Genomic DNA, 24,044 nt, shown 5'->3' on the forward strand with positions numbered 1-24,044 from the left:
CGGGGGGGATCTTATTGAAACATATAAAATTATGAAGGGAATAGATAGGATAGATGCGGGCAGGTTGTTTCCACTGGTCGGGGAAAGCAGAACTAGGGGTCATAGCCTCAAAATAAGGGGAAGTAGATTTAGGACGGAGTGTAGGAGGAACTTCTTCACCCAAAGGGTTGTGAATCTCTGGAATTCCTTGCCCAGTGAAGCAGTTGAGGCTCCTTCTTTAAACATTTTTAAGATAAGGATAGATACCTTTCTAAAGAATAAACGGATTCGGGGATATGGTGTTCGGGCCGGAAAGTGGAGCTGAGTCCAAAAAAGATCAGCCCTGATCTCATTGAATGGTGGAGCAGGCTCGAGGGGCCAGATGGCCGACTCCTGCTCCTAGTTCTTATGTTCTTATGTGGGGAAGGGTCCGAGGTCACAGTCGCTGAGTCGCTGCCACAACTGAAGGGGGGAGACCCCGATCCGGAACATTTTACCTTCCAGTGAGCTTTGAGAGGCCTCAGACTCCACCGAAGAACTTCTGCTCTCAGCCTCCTTACCCTCAAGGTTAGGGCCATTTCAGACACAAGATCCTTTTACAATAACTGCGGGGTTTTGGAGGAAAAATAATCGGTGGCACTAAGAAAAGGGGCAGAAGGTAGAGCATTGCAGCGAGAGCCAGCTCGTGCATCTCTTAAACCACCGGTACTCCCATTTATTAAAAAGGTTAACACTCAGTGGCCTACAGAGGTATTCACAATGTCCTTGCAGAGAAGCTTTCAGTCAGAGAAACACAACTCCTTCCCTCAGAACCCAGGGCAGAACTCTAAAAACTAAAAACAAAACACACACAAACAGGGCAGGGCTGAAACCACAACTAAAAACAGACCCAGACCCCCCCCATGAGTGACAACACAGCTATTAACCTCTTAACCCTTGACTACAACGGACACATAACACAACCTGGATTAAAATTTTCTACATTCATCGTACACCTGGAAAAACGCAGTGAGCCAGAAACCGGAGATGGAGCAGGCAGCAGGTCAGGCACCTAGCGTCCCCTGCTGGGCGGGGATGGAGCGGCAAGGCCCCAGCATCGGACCATTCAGTGTAATGGAAATCTCTCCATTCAGAGGAAATGGAGAGTTGACGAACGTCAGAAAACAATTCAAGCGCAGGCACAGGTTTGGCGATGGAGTGCTCACCCAGAATGCCCGTATAGTTGGTCTGTTGGACGTCCTCATTGTGGAGAATTGACCCCTGCAGCTTGAGTCGGGTATTCACGACCCAGAGAGGAGTGGTAACAAGAACATTGACAACACCTGGAACACAAAACAAACCCCATTGAACAGCAGCACAGACATGGGAACGCCTGTAAATACCGACACACTCCCCGGGGACCCCCTGTAAATACCGACACACTCCCCGGGGACCCCCTGTAAATACTGACACACTCCCCGGGGACACCCTGTAAATACTGACACACTCCCCGGGGACCCCCTGTAAATACCAACACACTCCCCGGGGACCCCCTGTAAATACCGACACACTCCCCGGGGACCCCCTGTAAATACTGACACACTCCCCGGGGACCCCCTGTAAATACCGACACACTCCCCGGGGACACCCAGTAAATACCGACACACTCCCCGGGGACACCCTGTAAATACCGACACACTCCCCGGGGACCCCCTGTAAGTACTGACACACGCCCCAGGGACCCCCTGTAAATACTGACACACTCCCCGGGGACCCCCTGTAAATACCGACACACTCCCCGGGGACGCCCTATAAATACTGACACACTCCCCGGGGAGACCCTGTAAATACCGACACACTCCCCGGGGAGACCCTGTAAATACCGACACACTCCCCGGGGACACCCTGTTAATACCGACACACTCCCCGGGGACACCCTGTAAATACTGACACACTCCCCGGGGACGCCCTATAAATACTGACACACTCCCCGGGGAGACCCTGTAAATACCGACACACTCCCCGGGGAGACCCTGTAAATACCGACACACTCCCCGGGAACCCCTGTAAATACTGACACACTCCCCGGGGACACCCTGTAAATACTGACACACTCCCCGGGGACGCCCTATAAATACTGACACACTCCCCGGGGAGACCCTGTAAATACCGACACACTCCCCGGGGACACCCTGTTAATACCGACACACTCCCCGGGGAGACCCTGTAAATACCGACACACTCCCCGGGGAGACCCTGTAAATACCGACACACTCCCCGGGGACACCCTGTTAATACCGACACACTCCCCGGGGACACCCTGTAAATACTGACACACTCCCCGGGGACGCCCTATAAATACTGACACACTCCCCGGGGAGACCCTGTAAATACCGACACACTCCCCGGGGAGACCCTGTAAATACCGACACACTCTCCGGGGACACCCTGTTAATACCGACACACTCCCCGGGGACACCCTGCAAATACTGACACACTCCCCGGGGACACCCTGTAAATACTGACACACTCCCCGGGGACACCCTGTAAATACCGACACACTCCCCGGGGACACCCTGTAAATACTGACACACTCCCCGGGGACGCCCTATAAATACTGACACACTCCCCGGGGACACCCTGTAAATACCGACACACTCCCCGGGGACACCCTGTTAATACCGACACACTCCCCGGGGACACCCTGTAAATACTGACACACTCCCCGGGGACGCCCTATAAATACTGACACACTCCCCGGAGAGACCCTGTAAATACCGACACACTCCCCGGAGACACCCTGTAAATACCGACACACTCCCCGGAGACACCCTGTAAATACAACAACAAAGAACAAAGAAATGTACAGCACAGGAACAGGCCCTTCGGCCCTCCAAGCCCGTGCCGACCATACTGCCCGACTAAGCTACAATCTTTTACACTTCCTGGGTCCGTATCCTTCTATTCCCATCCTATTCATATATTTGTCAAGATGCCCCTTAAATGTCCCTATCGTCCCTGCCTCCACTACCTCCTCCGGTAGTGAGTTCCAGGCACCCACTACCCTCTGCGTAAAAAACTTGCCTCGTACATCTACTCTAAACTTTGCCCCTCTCACCTTAAACCTATGCCCCCTAGTAATTGACCCCTCTACCCTGGGGAAAAGCCTCTGACTATCCACTCTGTCTATGCCCCTCATAATTTTGTATACCTCTATCAGGTCGCCCCTCAACCTCCTTCGTTCCAGTGAGAACAAACCGAGTTTATTCAATCGCTCCTCATAGCTTATGGCCTCCATACCAGGCAACATTCTGGTAAATCTCTTCTGCACCCTCTCTAAAGCCTCCACATCCTTCTGGTAGTGTGGCGACCAGAATTGAACACTATACTCCAAGTGTGGCCTAACTAAGGTTCTATACAGCTGCAACATGACTTGCCAATTCTTATACTCAATGCCCCGGCCAATGAAGGCAAGCATGCCGTATGCCTTCTTGACTACCTTCTCCACCTGTGTAGCCCCTTTCAGTGATCTGTGGACCTGTACTCCTAGATCTCTTTGACTTTCAATACTCTTGAGGGTTCTACCATTCACTGTATATTCCCTACCTGCATTAGCCCTTCCAAAATGCATTACCTCACATTTGTCCAGGTTAAACTCCATCTGCCATCTCTCCGCCCAAGTCTCCAGACAATCTAAATCCTGCTGTATCCTCAGACAGTCCTCATCGCTATCCGCAATTCCACCAACCTTTGTGTCGTCTGCAAACTTACTAATCAGACCAGTTACATTTTCCTCCAAATCATTTATATATACTACGAAGAGCAAAGGTCCCAGCACTGATCCCTGTGGAACACCACTGGTCACAGCCCTCCAATTAGAAAAGCATCCCTCCATTGCTACCCTCTGCCTTCTATGGCCTAGCCAGTTCTGTATCCACCTTGCCAGTTCACCCCTGATCCCGTGTGACTTCACCTTTTGTACTAGTCTACCATGAGGGACCTTTCAAAGGCCTTACTGAAGTCCATATAGACAACATCTACTGCCCTACCTGCATCAATCATCTTAGTGACCTCCTCGAAAAACTCTATCAAGTTAGTGAGACACGACCTCCCCTTCACAAAACCGTGCTGCCTCTCACTAATACGTCCATTTGCTTCCAAATGGGAGTAGATCCTGTCTCGAAGAATTCTCTCCAGTAATTTCCCTACCACTGAAGTAAGGCTCACCGGCCTGTAGTTCCCGGGATTATCCCTGCCACCCTTCTTAAACAGAGGAACAACATTGGCTATTCTCCAGTCCTCCGGGACATCCCCTGAAGACAGCGAGGATCCAAAGATTTCTGTCAAGGCCTCAGCAATTTCCTCTCCAGCCTCCTTCAGTATTCTGGGGTAGATCCCATCCGGCCCTGGGGACTTATCTACCTTAATATTTTTTAAGACACCCAACACCTCGTCTTTTTGGATCACAATGTGACCCAGGCTATCTACACCCCCTTCTCCAGACTCAACATCTACCAATTCCTTCTCTTTGGTGAATACTGATGCAAAGTATTCATTTAGTACCTCGCCCATTTCCTCTGGCTCCACACATAGATTCCCTTGCCTATCCTTCAGTGGGCCAACCCTTTCCCTGGCTACCCTCTTGCTTTTTATGTAAGTGTAAAAAGCCTTGGGATTTTCCTTAACCCTATTTGCCAATGACTTTTCATGACCCTTTCTAGCCCTCCTGACTCCCTGCTTAAGTTCCTTCCTACTCTCCTTATATGCCACACAGGCTTCGTCTGTTCCCAGCCTTTTAGCCCTGACAAATGCCTCCTTTTTCTTTTTGACGAGGCCTACAATATCATTCGTCATCCAAGGTTCCCGAAAATTGCCGTATTTATCTTTCTTCCTCACAGGAACATGCCTGTCCTGTATTCCTATCAACTGACACTTGAAAGCCTCCCACATGTCAGATGTTGATTTGCCCTCAAACATCCGCCCCCAATCTATGTTCTTCAGTTCCCGCCTAATATTGTTATAATTAGCCTTCCCCCAATTTAGCACATTCATCCTCGGACCACTCTTATCCTTGTCCACCAGTACTTTAAAACTTACTGAATTGTGGTCACTGTTACCGAAATGCTCCCCTACTGAAACATCTACCACCTGGCCGGGCTCATTCCCCAATACCAGGTCCAGTACCGCCCCTTCCCTAGTTGGACTGTTTACATATTGTTTTAAGAAGCCCTCCTGGATGCTCCTTACAAACTCTGCCCCGTCTAAGCCCCTGGCACTAAGTGAGTCCCAGTCAATATTGGGGAAGTTGAAGTCTCCCATCACCACAACCCTGTTGTTTTTACTCTTTTCCAAAATCTGTCTACCTATCTGCTCCTCTATCTCCCGCTGGCTGTTGGGAGGCCTGTAGTATACCCCCAACATTGTGACTGCACCCTTCTTATTCCTGATCTCTACCCATATAGCCTCACTGCCCTCTGAGGTGTCCTCTCGCTGTATAGCTGTGATACTCTCCTGAACAAGTAGCGCAACTCCGCCTCCCCTTTTACATCCCCCTCTATCCCGCCTGAAACATCTAAATCCTGGAACGTTTAGCTGCCAATCCTGCCCTTCCCTCAACCAGGTCTCTGTAATGGCAACAACATCATAGTTCCAAGTAGTAATCCAAGCTCTAAGTTCATCTGCCTTACCCGTAATGCTCCTTGCATTAAAACATATGCACTTCAGGCCACCAGACCCGCTGTGTTCAGCAACTTCTCCCAGTCTGCTCTGCCTCAGAGCCACACTGTCCCTATTCCCTAGTTCTCCCTCAACCCTCTCACCTTCTGACCTATTGCTCCCGTGCCCACCCCCCTGCCATACTAGTTTAAACCCTCCCGTGTGACACTAGCAAATCTCGCGGCCAGGATATTTATGCCTCTCCGGTTTAGATGCAACCCGTCCTTCTTATACAGGTCACACCTGCCCCGGAAGAGCTCCCAGTGGTCCAGATAACAGAAACCCTCCCTCCTACACCAGCTGTTTAGCCACGTGTTTGTCTGCTCTATCTTCCTATTTCTAGCCTCACTGGCACGTGGCACAGGGAGTAATCCCGAGATTACAACCCTCGAGGTCCTGTCTTTTAACTTTCTGCCTAGCTCCCTGAACTCCTGCTGCAGGACCTCATGCCCCTTCCTGCCTATGTCGTTAGTACCAATATGTACAACGACCTCTACCTGTTTGCCCTCCCCCTTCAGGATTCCCTCTACCCGTTCGGAGACATCCTGGACCCTGGCACCAGGGAGGCAACATACCATCCTGGAGTCTCTTTCACGTCCACAGAAGCGCCTATCTGTTCCCCTGACTATAGAGTCCCCTATAACTATTACTCTTCTGCGCTTTGACCCTCCCTTCTGAACATCAGAGCCAGCCGTGGTGCCACTGCTCTGGCTGCTGCTGTTTTCCCCTGATAGGCTATCCCCCCCGACAGTATCCAAAGGGGTATATCTGTTCGAGAGGGGGACAACCACAGGGGATTCCTGCACTGACTGCCTGCCCTTTCTGGTGGTCACCCATTTCTCTGCCTGCACCTTGGGTGTGACCACACTTACATAACTGCGATCTATGACGCTTTCCGCCACCTGCATGCTCCTAAGTGCATCCAATTGCTGCTCCAACCGAACCATGCGGTCTGTGAGGAGCTGCAGTTGGGTGCACTTTCTGCAGATGAAGTCGAGGTACACCCGGGGACACCCTGTTAATACCGACACACTCCCCGGGGACACCCTGCAAATACTGACACACTCCCCGGGGACACCCTGTAAATACCGACACACTCCCCGGGGACACCCTGTAAATACTGACACACTCCCCGGGGACGCCCTATAAATACTGACACACTCCCCGGGGAGACCCTGTAAATACCGACACACTCCCCGGGGAGACCCTGTAAATACCGACACACTCCCCGGGGACACCCTGTTAATACCGACACACTCCCCGGGGACACCCTGCAAATACTGACACACTCCCCGGGGACGCCCTATAAATACTGACACACTCCCCGGAGAGACCCTGTAAATACCGACACACTCCCCGGAGACACCCTGTAAATGCTGACACACTCCCCGGGGACCGCCTGTAAATACCGACACACTCCCCAGGGCCCGCCTGTAAATACCGACACACTCCCCGGGGACGCCCTGTAAATACTGACACACTCCCCGGGGACCCACTGTAAATACTGACACACTCCCCGGGGACCCCCTGTAAATACTGACACACTCCCCGGGGACCGCCTGTAAATGCCGACACACTCCCCGGGGACGCCCTGTAAATACTGACACACTCCCCGGGGACCGCCTGTAAATACCGACACACTCCCCGGGGACACCCTGTAATTACTGACACACGCCCCGGGGCCCGCCTGTAAATACAGACACACTCCCCGGGGACCGCCTGTAAATACCGACACACTCCCCGGGGACACCCTGTAAATACTGACACACGCCCCGGGGCCCGCCTGTAAATACCGACACACTCCCCGGGGACCACCTGTAAATACCGACACACTCCCCGGGGACACCCTGTAAATACTGACACACTCCCCGGGGCCCGCCTGTAAATACTGACACACTCCCCGGAGACCACCTGTAAATACCGACACACTCCCCGGGGACCGCCTGTAAATACCGACACACTCCCCGGGGCCCGCCTGTAAATACCGACACACTCCCCGGGGACCCCCTGTAAATACAGACACACTCCCCGGTAAAACCCTGTAAATACTGACACACTCCCCGGGGCCCCCTGTAAATACTGACACACTCCCCGGGGACCCCCTGTAAATACTGACACACTCCCCGGGGACTCCCTGTAAATACTGACACATGCCCCGGGGCCCGCCTGTAAATACTGACACACTCCCCGGGGCCCGCCTGTAAATACTGACACACTCCCCGGGGACCGCCTGTAAATACCGACGCACTCCGCGGGGAACACCTGTAAATACCGACACACTACCCGGGGACCGCCTGTAAATACTGACACACTCCCCGGGGACGCTCTGTAAATACTGACACACTCCCCGGGGACGCTCTGTAAATACCGACACACTCCCCGGGGAAGCTCTGTAAATACTGATACACTCCCCGGGGACACCCTGTAAATACCGACACACTCCCCGGGGAAGCTCTGTAAATACCGACACACTCCCCGGGGAAGCTCTGTAAATACTGACACACTCCCCGGGGACCGCCTGTAAATACCGACTCACTCCCCGGGGAGACCCTGTAAATACCGACACACTCCCCGGGAACACCCTATAAATACTGACACACTCCCCGGGAACACCCTGTAAATACTGACACACTCCCCGGGGAGACCCTGTAAATACCGACACACTCCCCTGGGACACCCTGTTAATACCGACACACTCCCCGGGGACACCCTGTAAATACTGACACACTCCCCGGGGACGCCCTATAAATACTGACACACTCCCCGGGGACACCCTGTAAATACTGACACACTCCCCGGGGACGCCCTATAAATACCGACACACTCCCCGGGGAGACCCTGTAAATACCGACACACTCCCCGGGGAGACCCTGTTAATACCGACACACTCCCCGGGGAGACCCTGCAAATACCGACACACTCCCCGGGGAGACCCTGTAAATACCGACACACTCCCCGGGGACACCCTGTTAATACCGACACACTCCCCGGGGACACCCTGTAAATACTGACACACTCCCCGGGGACGCCCTATAAATACCGACACACTCCCCGGGGAGACCCTGTAAATACCGACACACTCCCCGGGGAGACCCTGTAAATACCGACACACTCCCCGGGGAGACCCTGTAAATACCGACACACTCCCCGGGGACCCCCTGTAAATACTGACACACTCCCCGGGGACCCCCTGTAAATACTGACACACTCCCCGGGGACCCCCTGTAAATACTGACACACTCCCCGGGGACACCCTGTAAATACCGACACACTCCCCGGGGACCCCCTGTTAATACCGACACACTCCCCGGGGACCCCCTGTAAATACCGACACACTCCCCGGAGAGACCCTGTAAATACTGACACACTCCCCGGGGAGACCCTGTAAATACCGACACACTCCCCGGGGACACCCTGTAAATACTGACACACTCCCCGGGGAGACCCTGTAAATACCGACACACTCCCCGGGGACACCCTGTAAATACCGACACACTCCCCGGGGACACCCTGTAAATACTGACACACTCCCCGGGGACGCCCTATAAATACCGACACACTCCCCGGGGAGACCCTGTAAATACCGACACACTCCCCGGGGAGACCATGTAAATACCGACACACTCCCCGGGGAGACCCTGTAAATACCGACACACTCCCCGGGGAGACCCTGTAAATACCGACACACTCCCCGGGGAGACCCTGTAAATACCGACACACTCCCCGGGGAGACCCTGTAAATACCGACACACTCCCCGGGGACACCCTGTTAATACTGACACACGCCCCGGGGACCCCCTGTAAATACCGACACACTCCCCGGAGAGACCCTGTAAATACCGACACACTCCCCGGAGACACCCTGTAAATGCTGACACACTCCCCGGGGACCCCCTGTAAATACCGACACACTCCCCGGAGAGACCCTGTAAATACCGACACACTCCCCGGAGACACCCTGTAAATGCTGACACACTCCCCGGGGACCGCCTGTGAATACCGACACACTCCCCAGGGCCCGCCTGTAAATACCGACACACTCCCCGGGGACGCCCTGTAAATACTGACACACTCCCCGGGGACCCACTGTAAATACTGACACACTCCCCGGGGACGCCCTGTAAATACTGACACACTCCCCGGGGACCGCCTGTAAATACTGACACACTCCCCGGGGACACCCTGTAAATACTGACACACGCCCCGGGGCCCGCCTGTAAATACAGACACACTCCCCGGGGACCGCCTGTAAATACCGACACACTCCCCGGAGACACCCTGTAAATACTGACACACGCCCCGGGGCCCGCCTGTAAATACCGACACACTCCCCGGGGACCCCCTGTAAATACTGACACACTCCCCGGGGACACCCTGTAAATACCGACACACTCCCCGGGGACCCCCTGTTAATACCGACACACTCCCCGGGGACCCCCTGTAAATACCGACACACTCCCCGGAGAGACCCTGTAAATACTGACACACTCCCCGGGGAGACCCTGTAAATACCGACACACTCCCCGGGGACACCCTGTAAATACTGACACACTCCCCGGGGAGACCCTGTAAATACCGACACACTCCCCGGGGACACCCTGTAAATACCGACACACTCCCCGGGGACACCCTGTAAATACTGACACACTCCCCGGGGACGCCCTATAAATACCGACACACTCCCCGGGGAGACCCTGTAAATACCGACACACTCCCCGGGGAGACCCTGTAAATACCGACACACTCCCCGGGGAGACCCTGTAAATACCGACACACTCCCCGGGGAGACCCTGTAAATACCGACACACTCCCCGGGGAGACCCTGTAAATACCGACACACTCCCCGGGGAGACCCTGTAAATACCGACACACTCCCCGGGGACACCCTGTTAATACTGACACACGCCCCGGGGACCCCCTGTAAATACCGACACACTCCCCGGAGAGACCCTGTAAATACCGACACACTCCCCGGAGACACCCTGTAAATGCTGACACACTCCCCGGGGACCCCCTGTAAATACCGACACACTCCCCGGAGAGACCCTGTAAATACCGACACACTCCCCGGAGACACCCTGTAAATGCTGACACACTCCCCGGGGACCGCCTGTGAATACCGACACACTCCCCAGGGCCCGCCTGTAAATACCGACACACTCCCCGGGGACGCCCTGTAAATACTGACACACTCCCCGGGGACCCACTGTAAATACTGACACACTCCCCGGGGACGCCCTGTAAATACTGACACACTCCCCGGGGACCGCCTGTAAATCCCGACACACTCCCCGGGGACACCCTGTAAATACTGACACACGCCCCGGGGCCCGCCTGTAAATACAGACACACTCCCCGGGGACCGCCTGTAAATACCAACACACTCCCCGGAGACACCCTGTAAATACTGACACACGCCCCGGGGCCCGCCTGTAAATACCGACACACTCCCCGGGGACCGCCTGTAAATACCGACACACTCCCCGGGGACACCCTGTAAATACTGACACACTCCCCGGGGCCCGCCTGTAAATACTGACACACTCCCCGGAGACCACCTGTAAATACCGACACACTCCCTGGGGACCGCCTGTAAATACTGACACACTCCCCGGGGACCGCCTGTAAATACCGACACACTCCCCGGGGCCCGCCTGTAAATACCGACATACTCCCCGGGGCCCGCCTGTAAATACCGACACACTCCCCGGGGCCCGCCTGTAAATACCGACACACTCCCCGGGGACCGCCTGTAAATACCGACACACTCCCCGGGGACCGCCTGTAAATACCGACACACTCCCCGGGGCCCGCCTGTAAATACTGACACACTCCCCGGTGCCCGTCTGTAAATACTGACACACTCCCCGGGGCCCGCCTGTAAATACCGACACACTCCACGGGGACCCCCTGTAAATACCGACACACTCCCCGGAGAGACCCTGTAAATACTGACACACTCCCCGGGGAGACCCTGTAAATACCGACACACTCCCCGGGGACACCCTGTTAATACCGACACACTCCCCGGGGACACCCTGTAAATACTGACACACTCCCCGGGGACGCCCTATAAATACCGACACACTCCCCGGGGAGACCCTGTAAGTACCGACACACTCCCCGGGGAGACCCTGTAAATACCGACACACTCCCCGGGGAGACCCTGTAAATACCGACACACTCCCCGGGGACACCCTGTTAATACCGACACACTCCCCGGGGACCCCCTGTAAATACCGACACACTCCCCGGAGAGACCCTGTAAATACCGACACACTCCCCGGGGAGACCCTGTAAATACCGACACACTCCCCGGGGAGACCCTGTAAATACCGACACACTCCCCGGGGACACCCTGTTAATACCGACACACTCCCCGGGGACCCCCTGTAAATACCGACACACTCCCCGGAGAGACCCTGTAAATACCGACACACTCCCCGGAGACACCCTGTAAATGTTGACACACTCCCCGGGGACCGCCTGTGAATACCGACACACTCCCCAGGGCCCGCCTGTAAATACCGACACACTCCCCGGGGACGCCCTGTAAATACTGACACACTCCCCGGGGACCCACTGTAAATACTGACACACTCCCCGGGGACGCCCTGTAAATACTGACACACTCCCCGGGGACCGCCTGTAAATACCGACACACTCCCCGGGGACACCCTGTAAATACTGACACACGCCCCGGGGCCCGCCTGTAAATACAGACACACTCCCCGGGGACCGCCTGTAAATACCGACACACTCCCCGGAGACACCCTGTAAATACTGACACACGCCCCGGGGCCCGCCTGTAAATACCGACACACTCCCCGGGGACCGCCTGTAAATACCGACACACTCCCCGGGGACACCCTGTAAATACTGACACACTCCCCGGGGCCCGCCTGTAAATACTGACACACTCCCCGGAGACCACCTGTAAATACCGACACACTCCCTGGGGACCGCCTGTAAATACTGACACACTCCCCGGGGACCGCCTGTAAATACCGACACACTCCCCGGGGCGCGCCTGTAAATACCGACATACTCCCCGGGGCCCGCCTGTAAATACCGACACACTCCCCGGGGCCCGCCTGTAAATACCGACACACTCCCCGGGGACCGCCTGTAAATACCGACACACTCCCCGGGGCCCGCCTGTAAATACCGACACACTCCCCGGGGACCGCCTGTAAATACCGACACACTCCCCGGGGCCCGCCTGTAAATACTGACACACTCCCCGGTGCCCGTCTGTAAATACTGACACACTCCCCGGGGCCCGCCTGTAAATACCGACACACTCCACGGGGACCCCCTGTAAATACAGACACACTCCCCGGTAAAACCCTGTAAATACTGACACACTCCCCGGGAACACCCTGTAAATACTGACACACTCCCCGGGGACACCCTGTAAATACTGACACATGCCCCGGGGCCCGCCTGTAAATACTGACACACTCCCCGGGGACCGCCTGTAAATACCGACACACTCCCCGGGGCCCGCCTGTAAATACTGACACACTCCCCGGGGACCGCCTGTAAATACCGACGCACTCCCCGGGGCCCGCCAGTAAATACCGACACACTCCCCGGGGAACACCTGTAAATACCGACACACTCCCCGGGGACCGCCTGTAAATACTGACACACTCCCCGGGGACGCTCTGTAAATACTGACACACTCCCCGGGGACGTTCTGTAAATACCGACACACTCCTCGGGGAAGCTCTGTAAATACTGACACACTCCCCGGGGACACCCTGTAAATACCGACACACTCCCCGGGGAAGCTCTGTAAATACCGACACACTCCCCGGGGAAGCTCTGTAAATACTGACACACTCCCCGGGGACCGCCTGTAAATACCGACACACTCCCCGGGGACACCCTGTAAATACCGACACACTCCCCGGGGACTCTCTGTAAATACCGACACACTCCCCGGGGACCGCCTGTAAATACTGACACACTCCCCGGGGACACCCTGTAAATACTGACACACTCCCCGGGGACACCCTGTAAATACTGACACACTCCCCGGGGACTCCCTGTAAATACTGACACACTCCCCGGGGACGCTCTGTAAATACCGACACACTCCGCAGGGACCCCCTGTAAATATCGACACACTCCCCGGGGACGCTCTGTAAATACTGACACACTCCGCAGGGACCCCCTGTAAATACTGACACACTCCCCGGGGACCCCCTGTAAATACTGACACACTCCCCGGGGAAGCTCTGTAAATACTGACAAACTCCCCGGGGACCGCCTGTAAATACTGACACATTCCCCAGGGACCCCCTGTAAATGCCGACACACTCCCCGGGGGCCGCCTGTAAATCCCGACACACTCCCCGGGGACCGCCTGTAAATACTGACACACTCCCTGGGGACCCTCTGTAAATACTGACACACTCCCCGGGGACGCTCTGTAAATACTGACACACTCCCCGGGGACCCTCTGTAAATACTGACACACTCCCCGGGGACCCTCTGTAAATACCGACACACTCCCCGGGGACGCTCTGTAAATACTGACACACTCCCCGGGGACCCTCTGTAAATACCGACACACTCCCCGGGGACGCTCAGTAAATACCGCCACACTCCCCGGGTACGCTCTGTAGATACCGACACACTCCCCGGAAACACCCTGTAAATACCGACACTCTCCCCGTGAACACCATGTAAATACCGACACACTCATCGGGGACCGCCTGTAAATACTGACACACTCCCCGGGAACACCCTGTAAATACTGACACACTCCCCGGGGACTGCCTGTAAATACTGACACACACCCCGGGGACCGCCTGTAAATACTGACACACTCCCCGGGAACACCCTGTAAATACTGACACACTCCCCGGGGACCGCCTGTAAATACCGACACACTCATCGGGGACCGCCTGTAAATACTGACACACTCCCCGGGTACGCTCTGTAGATACCGACACACTCCCCGGAACACCCTGTAAATACTGACACTCTCCCCGGGAACACCTTGTAAACACTGACACACTCCCCGGGACCACCCTATAAATACTGACACACTCCCCGGGAACACCCTGTAAATACTGACACACTCCCCGGGAACATCCTGTAAATACTGACACACTCCCCGGGAACACCCTGTAAATACTGACACACTCCCCGGGAACTCCCTGTAAATATCGACACACTCCCCGGGTCCCGCCTGCAAATACTGACACACTCCCCGGGGACCGCCTGTAAATACCGACACACTCCCCGGGGCCCGCCAGTAAATACCGAAACACTCCCCGGGGAACGCCTGTAAATACCGACACACTCCCCGGGGACCGCCTGTAAATACTGACACACTCCCCGGGGACCGCCAGTAAATACCGAAACACTCCCCGGGGAACGCCTGTAAATACCGACACACTCCCCGGGGACCGCCTGTGAATACCGACACACTCCCCGGGGACCGCCTGTAAATACTGACACACTCCCCGGGGACGCTCTGTAAATACCGAAACACTCCCCGGGGAACGCCTGTAAATACCGACACACTCCCCGGGGACCGCCTGTAAATACTGACACACCCCCCGGGGACGCTCTGTAAATACCGACACACTCCCCGGGGTAGCTCTGTAAATACCGCCACACTCCCCGGGGACACCCTGTAAATACCGCCACACTCCCCGGGGACACCCTGTAAATACAGACACACTCCCCGGGGACGCCCTGTAAATACCGAAACACTCCCCGGGGAACGCCTGTAAATACCGACACACTCCCCGGGGACCGCCTGTAAATACCGACACACTCCCCGGGGACCGCCTGTAAATACTGACACACTCCCCGGGGACGCTCTGTAAATACCGAAACACTCCCCGGGGAACGCCTGTAAATACCGACACACTCCCCGGGGACCGCCTGTAAATACTGACACACTCCCCGGGGACGCTCTGTAAATACCGACACACTCCCCGGGGTAGCTCTGTAAATACCGCCACACTCCCCGGGGACACCCTGTAAATACCGACACACTCCCCGGGGACACCCTGTAAATACAGACACACTCCCCGGGGACGCCCTGTAAATACCGACACACTCCCCGGGGACCCCCTGTAAATACCGACACACTCCCCGGAGAGACCCTGTAAATACCGACACACTCCCCGGGGAGACCCTGTAAATACCGACACACTCGCCGGGGAGACCCTGTAAATACCGACACACTCCCCGGGGACACCCTGTTAATACCGACACACTCCCCGGGGACCGCCTGTAAATACCGACACACTCCCCGGGGACGCCCTGTAAATACTGACACACTCCCCGGGGACCCACTGTAAATACTGACACACTCCCCGGGGACGCCCTGTAAATACTGACACACTCCCCGGGGACCGCCTGTAAATACCGACACACTCCCCGGGGACACCCTGTAAATACTGACACACGCCCCGGGGACCGCCTGTAAATACTGACACACTCCCTGGGGACCCTCTGTAAATACTGACACACTCCCCGGGGACGCTCTGTAAATACTGACACACTCCCCGGGGACCCTCTGTAAATACTGACACACTCCCCGGGGACCCTCTGTAAATACCGACACACTCCCCGGGGACGCTCTGTAAATACTGACACACTCCCCGGGGACCCTCTGTAAATACCGACACACTCCCCGGGGACGCTCAGTAAATACCGCCACACTCCCCGGGTACGCTCTGTAGATACCGACACACTCCCCGGAAACACCCTGTAAATACCGACACTCTCCCCGTGAACACCATGTAAATACCGACACACTCATCGGGGACCGCCTGTAAATACTGACACACTCGCCGGGAACACCCTGTAAATACTGACACACTCCCCGGGGACTGCCTGTAAATACTGACACACACCCCGGGGACCGCCTGTAAATACTGACACACTCCCCGGGAACACCCTGTAAATACTGACACACTCCCCGGGGACCGCCTGTAAATACCGACACACTCATCGGGGACCGCCTGTAAATACTGACACACTCCCCGGGTACGCTCTGTAGATACCGACACACTCCCCGGAACACCCTGTAAATACTGACACTCTCCCCGGGAACACCTTGTAAACACTGACACACTCCCCGGGACCACCCTATAAATACTGACACACTCCCCGGGAACACCCTGTAAATACTGACACACTCCCAGGGAACATCCTGTAAATACTGACACACTCCCCGGGAACACCCTGTAAATACTGACACACTCCCCGGGAACTCCCTGTAAATATCGACACACTCCCCGGGTCAGGCCTGCAAATACTGACACACTCCCCGGGGACCGCCTGTAAATACCGACACACTCCCCGGGGCCCGCCAGTAAATACCGAAACACTCCCCGGGGAACGCCTGTAAATACCGACACACTCCCCGGGGACCGCCTGTAAATACTGACACACTCCCCGGGGACGCTCTGTAAATACCGACACACTCCCCGGGGCCCGCCAGTAAATACCGAAACACTCCCCGGGGAACGCCTGTAAATACCGACACACTCCCCGGGGACCGCCTGTGAATACCGACACACTCCCCGGGGACCGCCTGTAAATACTGACACACTCCCCGGGGACGCTCTGTAAATACCGAAACACTCCCCGGGGAACGCCTGTAAATACCGACACACTCCCCGGGGACCGCCTGTAAATACTGACACACTCCCCGGGGACGCTCTGTAAATACCGACACACTCCCCGGGGTAGCTCTGTAAATACCGTCACACTCCCCGGGGACACCCTGTAAATACCGCCACTCTCCCCGGGGACACCCTGTAAATACAGACACACTCCCCGGGGACGCCCTGTAAATACCGAAACACTCCCCGGGGAACGCCTGTAAATACCGACACACTCCCCGGGGACCGCCTGTAAATACCGACACACTCCCCGGGGACCGCCTGTAAATACTGACACACTCCCCGGGGACGCTCTGTAAATACCGAAACACTCCCCGGGGAACGCCTGTAAATACCGACACACTCCCCGGGGACCGCCTGTAAATACTGACACACTCCCCGGGGACGCTCTGTAAATACCGACACACTCCCCGGGGTAGCTCTGTAAATACCGCCACACTCCCCGGGGACACCCTGTAAATACCGACACACTCCCCGGGGACACCCTGTAAATACAGACACACTCCCCGGGGACGCCCTGTAAATACCGACACACTCCCCGGGGACCCCCTGTAAATACCGACACACTCCCCGGAGAGACCCTGTAAATACTGACACACTCCCCGGGGAGACCCTGTAAATACCGACACACTCCCCGGGGACACCCTGTTAATACCGACACACTCCCCGGGGACCCCCTGTAAATACCGACACACTCCCCGGAGAGACCCTGTAAATACCGACACACTCCCCGGGGAGACCCTGTAAATACCGACAAACTCGCCGGGGAGACCCTATAAATACCGACACACTCCCCGGGGACACCCTGTTAATACCGACACACTCCCCGGGGACCCCCTGTAAAAACCGACACACTCCCCGGAGAGACCCTGTAAATACCGACACACTCCCCGGAGACACCCTGTAAATGCTGACACACTCCCCGGGGACCGCCTGTGAATACCGACACACTCCCCAGGGCCCGCCTGTAAATACCGACACACTCCCCGGGGACGCCCTGTAAATACTGACACACTCCCCGGGGACCCACTGTAAATACTGACACACTCCCCGGGGACGCCCTGTAAATACTGACACACTCCCCGGGGACCGCCTGTAAATACCGACACACTCCCCGGGGACACCCTGTAAATACTGACACACGCCCCGGGGCCCGCCTGTAAATACAGACACACTCCCCGGGGACCGCCTGTAAATACCGACACACTCCCCGGAGACACCCTGTAAATACTGACACACGCCCCGGGGCCCGCCTGTAAATACCGACACACTCCCCGGGGACCGCCTGTAAATACCGACACACTCCCCGGGGACACCCTGTAAATACTGACACACTCCCCGGGGCCCGCCTGTAAATACTGACACACTCCCCGGAGACCACCTGTAAATACCGACACACTCCCCGGGGACCGCCTGTAAATACCGACACACTCCCCGGGGCCCGCCTGTAAATACCGACACACTCCCCGGGGACCGCCTGTAAATACCGACACACTCCCCGGGGACCGCCTGTAAATACCGACACACTCCCCGGGGCCCGCCTGTAAATACTGACACACTCCCCGGGGACCCCCTGTAAATACTGACACACTCCCCGGGGACGCCCTGTAAATACCGACACACTCCCCGGGAACTCCCTGTAAATACTGACACACTCCCCGGAGACTCCCTGTAAATACTGACATACTCACCGGGGACCCCCTGTAAATACCGACACACTCCCCGGGAACTCCCTGTAAATACTGACACACTCCCCGGAGACTCCCTGTAAATACTGACACACTCCCCGGGGACCGCCTGTAAATACCGACACACTCCCCGGGAACACCCTGTAAATACTGACACACTCCCCGGGGACACCCTGTAAATACTGACACACTCCCCGGGGACTCCCAGTAAATACTGACACACTCCCCGGGGCCCCCTGTAAATATCGACACACTCCCCGGGGACGCTCTGTAAATACCGACACACTCCGCAGGGACCCCCTGTAAATACTGACACACTCCCCGGGGACCCCCTGTAAATATCGACACACTCCCCGGGGACGCTCTGTAAATACCGACACACTCCGCAGTGACCCCCTGTAAATACTGACACAATCCCCGGGGACCCCCTGTAAATACTGACACACTCCCCGGGGAAGCTCTGTAAATACTGACAAACTCCCCGGGGACCGCCTGTAAATACCGACACACTCCGCGGGTACCGCCTGTAAATATCGACACACTTCCCGGGGAACGACTGTAAATACTGACACACCCCCTGGGGACCCTCTGTAAATACTGACACACTCCCCGGGGACGCTCTGTAAATACTGACACACTCCCCGGGGACACCCTGTAAATACTGACACACTCCCCGGGGACACCCTGTAAATACCGACACATACCCCGGGGACGCCCTGTAAATACCGACACACTCCCCGGGAATGCTCTCTAAATACCGCCACACTCCCCGGGGACACCCTGTAAATAACGACGCACTCCCTGGGGACCGCCTGTAAATACTGACACACTCCCCGGGGACCCCTGTAAATACTGACACACTCCCCGGGGACCCTCTGTAAATACTGGCACACTCCCCGGGGACACCCTGTAAATACCGACACACACCCCGGGGACGCTCTGTAAATACTGACACACTCCCCGGGGACCGCCTGTAAATACTGACACACTCCCCGGGGACCGCCTGTAAATACTGACACACTCCCCGGGAACACCCTGTAAATACCGACACACTCATCGGGGACCGCCTGTAAATACTGACACACTCCCCGGGTACGCTCTGTAGATACCGACACAGTCCCCGGAAACACCCTGTAAATACTGCCACACTCCCCGGGAACCCCTGTAAACACTGACACTCTCCCCGGGAACACCCTGTAAATACTGACACACTCCTCGGGGCCTCTGTAAACACTGACACTCTCCCCGGGAACACCTTGTAAATACTGACACACTCCCCGGGAGCACCCTGTAAATACTGACACACTCCCCGGGAACACCCTGTAACTACTGACACACTCCCCGGGAACATCCTGTAAATACTGACACACTCCCCGGGAACACCCTGTAAATACTGACACACTCCGCGGGAACTCCCTGTAAATATCGACACACTCCCCGAGGACCCCCTGTAAATACTGACACACTCCCCGGGAACACCCTGTAAATACCGACACACTCCCCAGGAACACCCTGTAAATACCGACACACTCCCCGGGGACGCTCTGTAAATACCGACACACTCCGCAGGGACCCCCTGTAAATACTGACACACTCCCCAGGGACACCCTGTAAATTCCGCCACACTCCCCGGGGACACCCTGTAAATACTGACACACTCCCCGGGGACACCCTGTAAATACCGACACACACCCCGGGGACGCTCTGTAAATACCGACACACTCCCCGGGGACACCCTACAAATACTGACACACTCCCCGGGGACGCTCTGTAAATACCGACACACACCCCGGGGACGCTCTGTAAATACCGACACACTCCCCGGGGACACCTTACAAATACTGACACACTCCCCGGGGACGCTCTGTAAATACTGACACACTCCCCGGGGACACCCTGTAAATACTGACACACTCCCCGGGGACCTCCTGTAAATACCGACACACTCCTCGGGGACCGCCTGTAAATACCGACACGCTCCTCGGGGACCTCCTGTAAATACTGACACACTCCCCGGGGACACCCTGTAAATACTGACTCACTCCCCGGGGACCTCCTGTAAATACCGACACACTCCTCGGGGACCGCCTGTAAATACCGACACACTCCCCGGGGACCTCCTGTAAATACCGACACACTCCTCGGGGACCTCCTGTAAATACCGACACACTCCTCGGGGACCTCCTGTAAATACCGACACACTCCTCGGGGACCGCCTGTAAATACTGACACACTCCCCGGGGACCCCCTGAAAAAACTGACACACTCCCCGGGGACACCCTGTAAATACTGACACACTCCCCGGGGCCCGCCTGTAAATACAGACACACTCCCCGGAGACACCCTGTAAATACTGACACACGCCCCGGGGCCCGCCTGTAAATACAGACACACTCCCCGGGGACCGCCTGTAAATACCGACACACTCCCCGGAGACACCCTGTAAATACTGACACACTCCCCGGGGCCCGCCAGTAAATACCGAAACACTCCCCGGGGACCGCCTGTAAATACCGACACAATCCCCGGGGCCCGCCAGTAAATACTGACACACTCCCCGGGGACGCTCTGTAAATACTGACACACTCCCCGGGGAAGCTCTGTAAATACTGACACACTCCCCGGGGACGCTCTGTAAATACTGACACACTCCCCGGGGCCCGCCAGTAAATACCGAAACACTCCCCGGGGACCGCCTGTAAATACCGAAACACTCCCCGGGGAACGCCTGTAAATACCGACACACTCCCCGGGGACCGCCTGTAAATACCGACACACTCCCCGGGGACCGCCTGTAAATACTGACACACTCCCCGGGGACGCTCTGTAAATACCGAAACACTCCCCGGGGAACGCCTGTAAATACCGACACACTCCCCGGGGACCGCCTGTAAATACTGACACACTCCCCGGGGACCGCCTGTAAATACCAACACACTCCCCGGAGACACCCTGTAAATACTGACACACGCCCCGGGGCCCGCCTGTAAATACAGACACACTCCCCGGGGACCGCCTGTAAATACCGACACACTCCCCGGAGACACCCTGTAAATACAGACACACTCCCCGGGGACCGCCTGTAAATACCGACACACTCCCCGGAGACACCCTGTAAATACCGACACACTCCCCGGGGACCGCCTGTAAATACTGACACACTCCCCGGGGAAGCTCTGTAAATACCGACACAATCCCCGGGGCCCGCCTGTAAATACTGACACACTCCCCGGGGACGCTCTGTAAATACCGAAACACTCCCCGGGGAACGCCTGTAAATACCGACACACTCCCCGGGGACCGCCTGTAAATACTGACACACTCCCCGGGGACGCTCTGTAAATACCGACACACTCCCCGGGGTAGCTCTGTAAATACCGCCACACTCCCCGGGGACACCCTGTAAATACCGCCACACTCCCCGGGGACACCCTGTAAATACCGACACACTCCCCGGGGACACCCTGTAAATACAGACACACTCCCCGGGGACGCCCTGTAAATACCGACACACTCCCCGGGGACCCCCTGTAAATACCGACACACTCCCCGGAGAGACCCTGTAAATACTGACACACTCCCCGGGGAGACCCTGTAAATACCGACACACTCCCCGGGGACACCCTGTTAATACCGACACACTCCCCGGGGACCCCCTGTAAATACCGACACACTCCCCGGAGAGACCCTGTAAATACCGACACACTCCCCGGGGAGACCCTGTAAATACCGACACACTCCCCGGGGAGACCCTGTAAATACCGACACACTCCCCGGGGACACCCTGTTAATACCGACACACTCCCCGGGGACCCCCTGTAAAAACCGACACACTCCCCGGAGAGACCCTGTAAATACCGACACACTCCCCGGAGACACCCTGTAAATGCTGACACACTCCCCGGGGACCGCCTGTGAATACCGACACACTCCCCAGGGCCCGCCTGTAAATACCGACACACTCCCCGGGGACGCCCTGTAAATACTGACACACTCCCCGGGGACCCACTGTAAATACTGACACACTCCCCGGGGACGCCCTGTAAATACTGACACACTCCCCGGGGACCGCCTGTAAATACCGACACACTCCCCGGGGACACCCTGTAAATACTGACACACGCCCCGGGGCCCGCCTGTAAATACAGACACACTCCCCGGGGACCGCCTGTAAATACCGACACACTCCCCGGAGACACCCTGTAAATACTGACACACGCCCCGGGGCCCGCCTGTAAATACCGACACACTCCCCGGGGACCGCCTGTAAATACCGACACACTCCCCGGGGACACCCTGTAAATACTGACACACTCCCCGGGGCCCGCCTGTAAATACTGACACACTCCCCGGAGACCACCTGTAAATACCGACACACTCCCAGGGGACCGCCTGTAAATACCGACACACTCCCCGGGGCCCGCCTGTAAATACCGACACACTCCCCGGGGACCGCCTGTAAATACCGACACACTCCCCGGGGACCGCCTGTAAATACCGACACACTCCCCGGGGCCCGCCTGTAAATACTGACACACTCCCCGGGGACCCCCTGTAAATACTGACACACTCCCCGGGGACGCCCTGTAAATACCGACACACTCCCCGGGAACTCCCTGTAAATACTGACACACTCCCCGGAGACTCCCTGTAAATACTGACATACTCACCGGGGACCCCCTGTAAATACCGACACACTCCCCGGGAACTCCCTGTAAATACTGACACACTCCCCGGAGACTCCCTGTAAATACTGACACACTCCCCGGGGACCGCCTGTAAATACCGACACACTCCCCGGGAACACCCTGTAAATACTGACACACTCCCCGGGGACACCCTGTAAATACTGACACACTCCCCGGGGACTCCCAGTAAATACTGACACACTCCCCGGGGCCCCCTGTAAATATCGACACACTCCCCGGGGACGCTCTGTAAATACCGACACACTCCGCAGGGACCCCCTGTAAATACTAACACACTCCCCGGGGACCCCCCTGTAAATATCGACACACTC

At 56.5% G+C, this 24,044-nt stretch overlaps 1 protein-coding gene across 1 annotated transcript in view; it reads right to left on the minus strand.

Moving 5' to 3' along the window:
• LOC140404115 (peroxisomal membrane protein PMP34-like) overlaps positions 1-24,044 on the minus strand; it is a 163,864-nt gene that overhangs the window by 57,118 nt on the left and 82,702 nt on the right. The window contains exon 4 of the mRNA XM_072492534.1: positions 1,185-1,301. Within this exon, the coding sequence (XP_072348635.1) occupies positions 1,185-1,301 (117 nt within the window). The remainder of the gene's footprint in view (positions 1-1,184; positions 1,302-24,044) is intronic.

Source organism: Scyliorhinus torazame, chromosome 29, assembly GCF_047496885.1.
Source record: "Scyliorhinus torazame isolate Kashiwa2021f chromosome 29, sScyTor2.1, whole genome shotgun sequence".
Taxonomy (NCBI): Eukaryota; Metazoa; Chordata; class Chondrichthyes; order Carcharhiniformes; family Scyliorhinidae; genus Scyliorhinus; species Scyliorhinus torazame.